The 11,865-nt window shown below is 51.0% G+C and overlaps 1 protein-coding gene across 1 annotated transcript in view; it reads right to left on the bottom strand.

The window, feature by feature from the left end:
* Positions 1-11,865, bottom strand: part of COL20A1 (collagen type XX alpha 1 chain) — a 61,706-nt gene that overhangs the window by 31,141 nt on the left and 18,700 nt on the right. Inside the window, exons 11-17 of the mRNA XM_056507383.1 lie at positions 6,844-7,016; positions 6,149-6,278; positions 4,849-4,994; positions 3,111-3,234; positions 2,138-2,277; positions 847-976; positions 204-346 (exon numbers count right to left, since the gene is read on the bottom strand). Of these exons, the coding sequence (XP_056363358.1) occupies positions 204-346; positions 847-976; positions 2,138-2,277; positions 3,111-3,234; positions 4,849-4,994; positions 6,149-6,278; positions 6,844-7,016 (986 nt within the window). The remainder of the gene's footprint in view (positions 1-203; positions 347-846; positions 977-2,137; positions 2,278-3,110; positions 3,235-4,848; positions 4,995-6,148; positions 6,279-6,843; positions 7,017-11,865) is intronic.

Here is an 11,865-nt window from a genome sequence, read left to right as displayed (position 1 = left end):
TCTGCAATCTTCCCAGAGCCTGTAGGACTTTGCCCTGCTGTCCCTCCTGCTTCCAGCCCTCAAGGAGGATCAAGGGGGGATCCTGCTGAACTCTTCAACTGCTGGAGTGCATTTCCCTGAATAGTTTCACACAGCTCTCTGCCACTCCAGCAGGTGGGTTCAGGGCCAGCCCAGCCTCCCCAGAGCTGTGTGTGGGCTCCTACCTCCTGAGGCTTCTCTCCACTGGCTGTGCTCCACCTGATCTGATAGACAACCACGTCCGAGGCAGCGACAGCTTCCCACTGCAGGCGGAGGCTGCTCCCGGAGAGCTCAGTGACCTTCAGAGCACGGGGAGGGGGCACCTTCACTGGGGAGCACAGGAACAGCAGTGAAGGGAGGCCCTGACAGCACCCTGTCACAGCCAAGGTGGGGAGCAGATGGCTGGGGAGCAACACATCAACCAGGCAGATGTCTGGGACCAGCCTGTCTGTCGCCCAAGTGACAACAGTCATCAGGACAGACAGGGGAAATTAATGTTAAAGCCCTAATTAAGACAGGTTATCTCGTTATGGAGGGCACACATATCACATTGGTTTTGTAAAGGGAAGAGGTTAGGAGGGCTCTCAAGGACGCAGAGGTTAGTGATACATCATGCTTTTCTTCATTTGCTTCTTTTCTTTATCCTTCCACCTCTTTTTGAGCATAACACAGTTGGACATATTCCACACACAAAGAACAGCAGCCATCTGTGCTCTGTGCAGGCCATGAGCTGCTGGGGCCAGTCTTCAAAACCCCCCAGTTCAGAGACACACAAGCCAACTTTGCCACCTCCAGCTGAGACCAGAAGTGTTTCTGTTCCTTACTTACAGGTGGTGACATTGCCAGTAATTGGGAAGGAGTCCCCTTCATCGTATGTAGATCTGACACTGATGAAGTATTGTGTGAGGGAGGACAGGGGTCTCAGGACAGTGGATGTTGCAGTGCCAGGAACTTCCACCTGCAGTGGGGGAGTTGTGTGAGCATTGTAAGGCTGAGACACTTGGGCTTGTTCAGCCTGAGGAAAAGGAGACACTGTATTGCAGCCTCTCAGTGTTTAAAGGGAGCTTAAATGAAAGATGGGAACAGACATTTTTAACATTTTTTGTTGCTGTAGGACAAGGGGGCCTGGCTTTTAACTAAAGAGATAAATTCAGATGAGATACAAGGAAGACTCTTACAACAAAGGTGGTAAAACACTGGCACAGATTACCCAGAGAGGTGGTGGATGCTCCATCCCTGGAAACATTCAAGGCCTGATTGGATGGGAATCTGAGCATCTAGCTGAAGATGTCCCTGCTCACTGCAGGGGAGTTGGACTAGGTGGTTATGGATGTCCCTTCCAACCCAAACTGTGGGAGTCCAGGGTGTTCCCCTGGCTTCCCTGGATGCCTCTAGACCCCCTGGCAGGGGTCTCAGAGGCCCTGGCATGGTGCCCAGGACTCCTGGGGGCTGGCCTTAAGTCCCTGGGAAAAATTACCATCATTGCAGGAAGAATTACAAGTCACAAAAAATAAGTAGAGTATAAATTACATTGTTAGAAGATAAAAAAGTGAATTTTTAGAAATGTTTATATTAGGGGGTTTGAAGCTAATATGGAGGATTTTGGGCATGGTATGTCTTTTCTTTCTTCTTCTTCTTCATGCCATCCATGTTAAGTGCCAGGCTGGCACTATTGGATTGGTCTGAGACAGAGTTGGACAGTGTAATAAAATTGTCATGTATTGGAAAGTAATTGTAAATATTACGTACGTAATTTATAGTATAACAGATAAGTCCTGCCCCAGGGACAGGCAGTGTGTCTCGGATCTCAAGCTGAACAGACCACTGTTAGCTAGAGAAAGAATTTCTTAGATAAGAAACAACAAACAACCCTGAAAACCTCAGAAAACAGCCTCCTGAACCTTCTTCGGTGACCAGCTGAGAACACCTGAACTTTAAACCACCTGCATGTCCTGCTGTGAGGATGCCAGGCTCACAGACAGTGACACCAGACCATCCCGTGATTCTAGAGGTCAGCATGTGTGACAACCACAGCAGAAATGACAATTCAGAGTTAATTGGCTGTCCCTGGCCCATACAATCTCAATCTCCCGGCCCCTTTTCCCGCCCCAGCACTCACCTGGGCAGCGCTGCCCCCCCTGGCGGACAGGTAGGAGAGGCGGTGTGCGCGCACGGCCGGCGCTGCCGCCGCCCAGCTCACCCGCACGGACGCGTGGCTCAGCTCCGAGAAGCTCAGGAACCGCGGGGGGCTCAGGGCCACTGCAAGACAGCCAGAGACACACTGCCAGCCCCGCCGGGAAATGCTGCCCACTGCCTCCTGCTGCCCTTTGTCACCCCTCCTTGAAACCAGGACACCATTACAGGCCCAGGCAGAATCTTAAAGGATTTTTCCAGTCTGGCTTTCTCAGGCTTGGCTGGGATTTTTTCCCAAGCTAGAGCCTCTTTCTCTACTGTAAACATGAGAGAAAGAATCATAACAAAAGATAAACACCTGCTGGATCCGTGAGAAAGCCTGGGACAAGAGGGGTCTCCTTCTCTGACCAATGGACTGTCTGTATTTTGTTTTTCACAAACTGTCTTATTTAAAGCCATGGCTTCCTTCAATAAATTGCTCTTTCTTGCTCTTTCTTGCTCTTTTTTGCACCATGCAAGAGAGTGCCATGTTACTGTGTCCTTTCAGTGCTCTGTAACCCTGATACAGCAGCACACCTTCAGCCAAGAGGCTCCTTCATTATGCAGGACAATATTCCCTTTATTCACTACCACACGCACATCTGGGAGGTTATGGAGGGGTTTTCACAGATTTAGGTGAGGGAACAGCCAGATTATTGTCTTTCCCCCCAAAGGCAACAAAGACTTTATGGAACACCTCTTTTAGTAGTCTTTTGTTACCAGGGGAACACCACTCCTTTCTCACAGCTCACCATGCAATTACAGACCCCCTTGGGGACCAATATTGGCTTCAGATCCAGCAGAAAAGAGGCAGGGTGTGTACAGGCCACATGCACACTATGGGAAGCACCTCATTTAACATCTCTCTCCTGCCCTGGGTGTTTAATAGCAGCTCAGTAAGCAGCAGCAGCAGCACTTACAGGTGGTTTCCTGGATGCTGGCTGGATCACTGGCTTCTTCCCCATACATGGCATACACTGCCACAGAGTACCCAGTGCTGGGGGACAGCCCCTCCAGCAGCACCTCGGGCTGGGTCACCTTCACCTGCCAACAGAGAGGGTTTAGGGTACCCTGCAGCTCCAGGGCACCTCCCACAGCATTTCAGAGAGCAGGACCTTACAGAGACATGGCCAAGGATCCTCTGGCTACACTAAGGGGACATCTACACTCTAGAATGCTCTTAGAATCGTGGCATCACAGAATATCCCCAGCTGGGAGAGACTGACAAGGATCATCAGAATCCAAATCCTGTTCCTGAACAGGAAAATCCCAAGAATGTGCCTGAGAGTGCTGCACAAATTCCCTTTGGCCTCTGTCACCCTGGTGCTGTGACCATTCCCTGGGGAGCCTGCTCAGTGCCCAGCCACCCCCAGGTAAGGAACTCTTTCTGATGTCCCAGTAAACCTGCCCTGACACAGCTCCAGCTGTCCCCTCGGGTCCTGCCACTGCTCACACAGAGCAGAGATGGGAGCTGCCCCTCCATTCCCCCCATGGGGAAACTGCAGACCTCGAGGATGTCTCCCCTCATTCCCCCCTTCTCCAGACCCTTCCCCACCTGGGCAGGTGCTCTGCAGTGCTCTGCCTCTTGCCCAAACCCTCTGGGGATGCACAGCACCTCCTCCTGACCCTGCTCTGCAGAGCCCTGAGTCTGTCACACCCAGATGCTGCTGCTCTGGGCCGGATCAGGGGATATTCAGGAGCTGATCCCGCTTTTCCCAGAGCCTTGGGAAGCTCTGGCAGGAGCAGCCGGGCTGCTGCCATCTGCTGCCAGCACAGCACGGGCACAGCTCTGCTCCTGCAGAAAGGCACCAGGGACATGAGGAGTCTGCATCCACCGGAGCACAGTTTATAAGAAAATGGGAACATTTTAATGCTGGTTTTGCAGACATCCCCAAAAGTCTGGAGCATTGCACTCTTGCAGGGAGTAGGTCAGGTAAATCTGGAAATGTTTTAGTATGCTGAAATACAAATTTGAACGTTGGTGTTGCTTCAAGTGTTCTGAATCTTATAAAAATTCCATGATTATGCCCTGAAAGCAGAGTATTAATTAGTATGTTTTAGAAACCATCCTGCAATTGCCCCTATTGCTGTGCATTCAAAGGGGGAATCTTATTCAAAGAGGCAATAAATTCCTCCCCACTCACTTTGTTTTTTTTAAACTAATATTCTCAGCCTACAGGTACTCCAGATAAGGCATTAAAATGCACAACAAAGGGTTCTTATATGTTTTTAAGGATTTTCCATTAATCAAGCATTGTTTCATTCATCTGCAGTGTCGTTGCAGATGTCAGCAAAATCCACCCTAACGCATTTTCAATTAACATTTAAAGATACACACAGTCAAGTGTTTATGTACAGCCTCAAGGCTGATTACACTTGGGGCTGCAGGGATGTGGGTTCAGTGCCTTGGTTTCCAGAGCCCCAGGAGGCAGCCAGATCTCTCCCATGCCTTAATTCCCCATATGAAACCCTTGCAGCTATAAATAGTTTTGAGACAAACCATTAAGAAAGAATCTTTTATGAAAACTATTCTTGGCAATAATTCTGATACATTTTTCTCTTTGACCACATGATACCAATTACCCAAGCTCAGAGCTAGCACTAAACTCAGCCCAGACAGAGAAAAAGCAGTATTATCAGTATTGTCACAAGCTGTACCTCTGTTGTGTAGTCCTCTGCTGCATCAGGGGCTGCAGAGCAGAGCACCAGGTAGTGTGTGGCTCCCTGGGCTGCTTTCCAGCTCAGCCTCAGGCTGTTGTGGCTCAGCTCAGACACACGCAGGGAGCGAGGGGAAGACAAAGGCACTAAAGAGAAAAATGAGGCACAAAGGTACCTTCAGTGTATGAGGCCTGAAACAACTCAAAACCCAGGGGACGCTTGGCTTTACAACAGCTACTGCAAGCTGGTGGGCACTCAACCCTAAAATCTCTGTGCTACAGAGATTTTAATTCAATTGGAGACCATGGACTAAAAAGAAAATATATGTCTAGCAGGGTGTGTTACTGCCACATCCTGCTTTGCAGAAGGAAAGGTGGAAAGGATCCCTGGAAGTCCCTGGCCCAACCAGCTGCTCAAAGAACAGGATGCTCAGAACCTTGTCTGGCTGAGTTCTGAGCATCTCCACAGACGAAGAGAGCTGTAGGCAGGCTGGACCTGAGCTGGGGAATACACGAGGCAGGCTCCAGTGTGAGATGGTCAGAGAGGGAGCTGTGCTGTTGGAGAAGATGAAACTGAGGAATCTTGCAAATATGAATGCTCAGATTCGGGGCAATTGTTGGGGAAGGTAGAACAGGAAAGCCCTAGTTACTGAATTACCATAAACACAATAGGATGGCTCACCGAAGCTAATCCACTCTTAATTAAACAATGCTTTTGGCCAGAGGGCAAAGCCAAAAGACACAAAAGACTAGCCAACACCCAAAGATTAGATCTTAGAGTTTAGAATGTCACACACTATGCTAGTATAAGAATTCCTATAGGCTACATGTAAATGCTATAGAATTAGTATTTTGTATTGCATTGGTTCTTAGGGATTAGAATATTCATGATGAAAATGGATTTATTGTGTTACAAACGGGAAGTCTCTCTCTTTTCTCTTCCTATCTTTACTCCTTGCTCTTCTTCTCCCACTTCTCCTCTCCTCTCCTCTCCCTCTTCCATTACCCCATTACCCTTTTATCCCATTACTCTTTCTCTTCTCCTCTTCTTCCTCTCTTTTCCTCTTCTCTTCCCCTCTTTACCTTCTTTACTGTCTCTCTACCCTCCCTCTTCTCTCTGTCTTTCCCTCCCTTTATCTCTTTAATCTGCACGTGGCTGTGCCGAGCAGCTCCTTGCAGACTCTCTTATAATAAACTGCAACTGCAGCTTTTAGCATTTACAGAGCGTCTGAGTCTTGTTCCACAAAGAATCCGGGAGTCCCCCGCCCTGTGCTGCCGTTCCATGCCCATCCTGTACTCACGGGTGGAGGTGACGCCCCTGAGCGCGTCCCCCGGCGCGCCGCCGTACACGGGGATCACCGACAGCACGTACTCGGTGTGCGAGGTCAGGTTGGACAGCTGCACGGAGCACTCTGCTCCCCCCAGAGCCACCTGCAAGCACAGCCAGGCTGTCAAGGCAGGGAATGGAGCACCAGTGGAACAGCTGAACTGGCCGTCCCCGGCCGGTGTGGATTCTCCATGGCAGAAACGTGAAGTCCTCTGTGCTTTGTGCCAGCTAAAATCTCTCCAAAACAGAGGGGTGAGAGGCAAAAAGGATTCCTGGCCTCTAAGCCTGAGATTTGTGCAAACACTGAGCACAAGACTCTAGTCATGCTCTCACTGAAATGGATGGAAACTCATCCACAATTTGGATTTGCTTTTTTAAGTCATATCCATCACAGATGAGTATCCTTGGACAGCTCTCTGTACCTGAGTGTCCTCATTGAGTCAAAACACGTGATTTAGGGAGGGGATAGCACTGGCTAAGAGAAAAATCATCTTCTGTCCTGTCACCCCATTACCTCATCACATTTACACTCACTGTGCATTAATTTCATCTCTGGCTTAACTGATGTCCCACTTACCAGCCTCTTTTTGACCACCCAAGCCTACTAAAATTCCCAGCCACCATCTGGAAGCTGTGGCAGTCTCAGGTGTCCCAGGGAAGGTCTCTCACCTCTTTGGGGGTCCCCCCCTTGGATGGGTAATACACAACCCTGTATTTCTTTGGTGGTCTCACAGGAGGGCTCCAGGCCAAGTGCATGCTCTTGGAGGTCACAGCAGATATTTTCAGGTCAGATGGGCTGAGCTGGGGACCTGTGTTCACAGGGGTGTCTTTCACAGCGCTGCCTAGGAATTAAAAACACAGTTATTTTCTTACATTCACACTTCTCATGCCAAACATACTTTCCAGCTCATAAATATGAGTGACATTTTTCAAATCAAGTTGCAGTCTCGTTCCCTATAGAGTATAGAAACTGTTCCAGACTGCTCTGAAATAAATATTTTAAAGCTGGGTGTACAGAGAACATAAATACTCCGTAAAGAGCAGGCTGGGTGCTGCAAATAATTCTTCAAAACAAGTTTGCGTTCCTCAATCACAAAAATTTGCTAAAATTAACATGCAAAAATTACTTTGATTTCTTTTTGGAGAAGATAATTTTTCTTCAGCCTAGCCTTCACCTTTGTAAAATGCCTAATTATGTAAAACACAAATCAATAAGAATAAATTAATTGATTTATATGAATGTGCAGAGCATTAAAATAAAATTATGTTTGAAATTTAGATGTTCCCATCCTGCTTAGGTCAATCTTAGAGCAAAAAGAGATAGAAATATGTACACAGTATTTCTCCTGAGGATCTAAGCTAACATCTGGAGTGATTCTTCATGCTCTTGATCATGCAAGCTGTTCCCCAGCAAAGAAAAGAAATGGCTGCTAGATTTGAACTTCAAAATGCCTTGGAGATCCAGCATTCAAAGTTTAATGGAGAAAAAAATTGTGTTTAGGTTTTTATCATCTCCTCATCCTACCTCCACATTTACCCCATACACTTCCCCTAGTAGATTTCCATATTAGTTCTGCTTTTTCTGCTTCTTTTTGGTTGGAAGAAACTCAGAAAAGGAGATGGTTACAACACATTTATCACACGAGGGAAGGGAAGTTTCAGGGAAGTTTCAGGGAAGGGAAGGGAAGGGAAGTTTCAGGGAAGGGAAGGGAAGTTTCAGGGAAGGGAAGGGAAGTTTCAGGGAAGGGAAGGGAAGGGAAGTTTCAGGGAAGGGAAGGGAAGTTTCAGGGAAGTTTCAGGGAAGTTTCAGGGAAGTTTCAGGGAAGTTTCAGGGAAGTTTCAGGGAAGTTTCAGGGAAGGGAAGGGAAGGGAAGGGAAGGGAAGGGAAGGGAAGGGAAGGGAAGGGAAGGGAAGGGAAGGGAAGGGAAGAGAAGGGAAGGGAAGGGAAGGGAAGGGAAGGGAAGGGAAGGGAAGGGAAGGGAAGGGAAGGGAAGGGAAGTTTCAGGGAAGGGAAGGGAAGGGAAGGGAAGGGAAGGGAAGGGAAGATTCAGGGAAGGGAAGGGAAGGGAAGGGAAGGGAAGGGAAGGGAAGGGAAGGGAAGGGAAGGGAAGGGAAGGGAAGGGAAGGGAAGGGAAGTTTCAGGGAAGGGAAGGGAAGTTTCAGGGAAGGGAAGTTTCAGGGAAGGGAAGGGAAGGGAAGGGAAGGGAAGGGAAGGGAAGGGAAGGGAAGGGAAGGGAAGTTTCAGGGAAGGGAAGTTTCAGGGAAGGGAAGGGAAGGGAAGGGAAGGGAAGGGAAGGGAAGGGAAGGGAAGGGAAGGGAAGGGAAGGGAAGTTTCAGGGAAGGGAAGTTTCAGGGAAGGGAAGTTTCAGGGAAGGGAAGTTTCAGGGAAGGGAAGTTTCAGGGAAGGGAAGTTTCAGGGAAGGGAAGGGAAGGGAAGGGAAGGGAAGGGAAGGGAAGGGAAGGGAAGGGAAGGGAAGGGAAGGGAAGGGAAGGGAAGGGAAGGGAAGGGAAGGGAAGGGAAGGGAAGGGAAGGGAAGGGAAGGGAAGGGAAGGGAAGGGAAGGGAAGGGAAGGGAAGGGAAGGGAAGGGAAGGGAAGGGAAGGGAAGGGAAGGGAAGGGAAGGGAAGGGAAGGGAAGGGAAGGGAAGGGAAGGGAAGGGAAGGGAAGGGAAGTTTCAGGGAAGGGAAGGGAAGGGAAGGGAAGGGAAGGGAAGGGAAGGGAAGGGAAGGGAAGGGAAGGGAAGGGAAGGGAAGGGAAGGGAAGGGAAGGGAAGGGAAGGGAAGGGAAGTTTCAGGGAAGGGAAGGGAAGGGAAGTTTCAGGGAAGGGAAGGGAAGGGAAGTTTCAGGGAAGTTTCAGGGAAGGGAAGGGAAGGGAAGGGAAGGGAAGGGAAGGGAAGGGAAGGGAAGGGAAGGGAAGGGAAGGGAAGGGAAGGGAAGGGAAGGGAAGGGAAGGGAAGGGAAGGGAAGGGAAGGGAAGGGAAGGGAAGGGAAGGGAAGGGAAGGGAAGGGAAGGGAAGGGAAGGGAAGGGAAGGGAAGGGAAGGGAAGGGAAGGGAAGGGAAGGGAAGGGAAGGGAAGGGAAGGGAAGGGAAGGGAAGGGAAGGGAAGGGAAGGGAAGGGAAGGGAAGGGAAGGGAAGGGAAGGGAAGGGAAGGGAAGGGAAGTTTCAGGGAAGGGAAGGGAAGGGAAGGGAAGGGAAGGGAAGGGAAGGGAAGGGAAGGGAAGGGAAGGGAAGGGAAGGGAAGGGAAGTTTCAGGGAAGGGAAGTTTCAGGGAAGGGAAGTTTCAGGGAAGGGAAGGGAAGGGAAGGGAAGGGAAGGGAAGGGAAGGGACAGGGAAGGGAAGGGAAGGGAAGGGAAGGGAAGGGAAGGGAAGGGAAGGGAAGGGAAGGGAAGGGAAGGGAAGGGAAGGGAAGGGAAGGGAAGGGAAGGGAAGGGAAGGGAAGGGAAAGGAAGGGAAGGGAAGGGAAGGGAAGGGAAGGGAAGGGAAGGGAAGGGAAGGGAAGGGAAGGGAAGGGAAGGGAAGGGAAGGGAAGGGAAGGGAAGGGAAGGGAAGGGAAGGGAAGGGAAGGGAAGGGAAGGGAAGGGAAGGGAAGGGAAGGGAAGGGAAGGGAAGGGAAGGGAAGGGAAGGGAAGGGAAGGGAAGGGAAGGGAAGGGAAGGGAAGGGAAGGGAAGGGAAGGGAAGGGAAGGGAAGGGAAGGGAAGGGAAGGGAAGGGAAGGGAAGTTTCAGGGAAGTTTCAGGGAAGGGAAGGGAAGTTTCAGGGAAGGGAAGTTTCAGGGAAGGGAAGGGAAGGGAAGGGAAGGGAAGGGAAGGGAAGGGAAGGGAAGGGAAGGGAAGGGAAGGGAAGGGAAGGGAAGGGAAGGGAAGGGAAGGGAAGGGAAGGGAAGGGAAGGGAAGGGAAGGGAAGGGAAGGGAAGGGAAGGGAAGGGAAGGGAAGGGAAGGGAAGGGAAGGGAAGGGAAGGGAAGGGAAGGGAAGGGAAGGGAAGGGAAGGGAAGGGAAGGGAAGGGAAGGGAAGTTTCAGGGAAGTTTCAGGGAAGGGAAGGGAAGGGAAGGGAAGGGAAGGGAAGGGAAGGGAAGGGAAGGGAAGGGAAGGGAAGGGAAGGGACAGGGAAGGGAAGGGAAGGGAAGGGAAGGGAAGGGAAGGGAAGGGAAGGGAAGGGAAGGGAAGGGAAGGGAAGGGAAGGGAAGGGAAGGGAAGGGAAGGGAAGGGAAGGGAAGGGAAGTTTCAGGGAAGGGAAGGGAAGTTTCAGGGAAGTTTCAGGGAAGTTTCAGGGAAGTTTCAGGGAAGTTTCAGGGAAGTTTCAGGGAAGTTTCAGGGAAGTTTCAGGGAAGGGAAGTTTCAGGGAAGTTTCAGGGAAGGGAAGGGAAGGGAAGGGAAGGGAAGGGAAGGGAAGGGAAGGGAAGGGAAGGGAAGGGAAGGGAAGGGAAGGGAAGGGAAGGGAAGGGAAGGGAAGGGAAGGGAAGGGAAGGGAAGGGAAGGGAAGGGAAGGGAAGGGAAGGGAAGGGAAGGGAAGGGAAGGGAAGGGAAGGGAAGGGAAGGGAAGGGAAGGGAAGGGAAGGGAAGGGAAGGGAAGGGAAGGGAAGGGAAGGGAAGGGAAGGGAAGGGAAGGGAAGGGAAGGGAAGGGAAGGGAAGGGAAGTTTCAGGGAAGGGAAGTTTCAGGGAAGGGAAGTTTCAGGGAAGGGAAGTTTCAGGGAAGGGAAGTTTCAGGGAAGTTTCAGGGAAGTTTCAGGGAAGTTTCAGGGAAGTTTCAGGGAAGTTTCAGGGAAGTTTCAGGGAAGTTTCAGGGAAGTTTCAGGGAAGGGAAGGGAAGGGAAGGGAAGGGAAGGGAAGGGAAGGGAAGGGAAGGGAAGGGAAGGGAAGGGAAGGGAAGGGAAGGGAAGGGAAGGGAAGGGAAGGGAAGGGAAGGGAAGGGAAGGGAAGGGAAGGGAAGGGAAGGGAAGGGAAGGGAAGGGAAGTTTCAGGGAAGGGAAGTTTCAGGGAAGGGAAGTTTCAGGGAAGGGAAGGGAAGGGAAGGGAAGGGAAGGGAAGGGAAGGGAAGGGAAGGGAAGGGAAGGGAAGGGAAGGGAAGGGAAGGGAAGGGAAGGGAAGGGAAGGGAAGGGAAGGGAAGGGAAGGGAAGGGAAGGGAAGGGAAGGGAAGGGAAGGGAAGGGAAGGGAAGGGAAGGGAAGGGAAGGGAAGTTTCAGGGAAGGGAAGTTTCAGGGAAGGGAAGGGAAGGGAAGGGAAGGGAAGGGAAGGGAAGGGAAGGGAAGGGAAGGGAAGGGAAGGGAAGGGAAGGGAAGGGAAGGGAAGGGAAGGGAAGGGAAGGGAAGGGAAGGGAAGGGAAGGGAAGGGAAGGGAAGGGAAGTTTCAGGGAAGGGAAGGGAAGTTTCAGGGAAGGGAAGGGAAGGGAAGGGAAGGGAAGGGAAGGGAAGGGAAGGGAAGGGAAGGGAAGGGAAGGGAAGGGAAGGGAAGGGAAGGGAAGGGAAGGGAAGGGAAGGGAAGGGAAGGGAAGGGAAGGGAAGGGAAGGGAAGGGAAGGGAAGGGAAGGGAAGGGAAGGGAAGGGAAGGGAAGTTTCAGGGAAGGGAAGGGAAGGGAAGTTTCAGGGAAGTTTCAGGGAAGTTTCAGGGAAGTTTCAGGGAAGTTTCAGGGAAGTTTCAGGGAAGTTTCAGGGAAGGGAAGGGAAGGGAAGGGAAGTTTCAGGGAAGGG

The sequence above is a fragment of the Oenanthe melanoleuca genome, chromosome 20, assembly GCF_029582105.1.
Source record: "Oenanthe melanoleuca isolate GR-GAL-2019-014 chromosome 20, OMel1.0, whole genome shotgun sequence".
In the NCBI taxonomy this organism is placed as follows: Eukaryota; Metazoa; Chordata; class Aves; order Passeriformes; family Muscicapidae; genus Oenanthe; species Oenanthe melanoleuca.
Note: the sequence above shows the minus strand (reverse complement) of the source record. Positions and strands in the feature narration are given on the sequence as shown.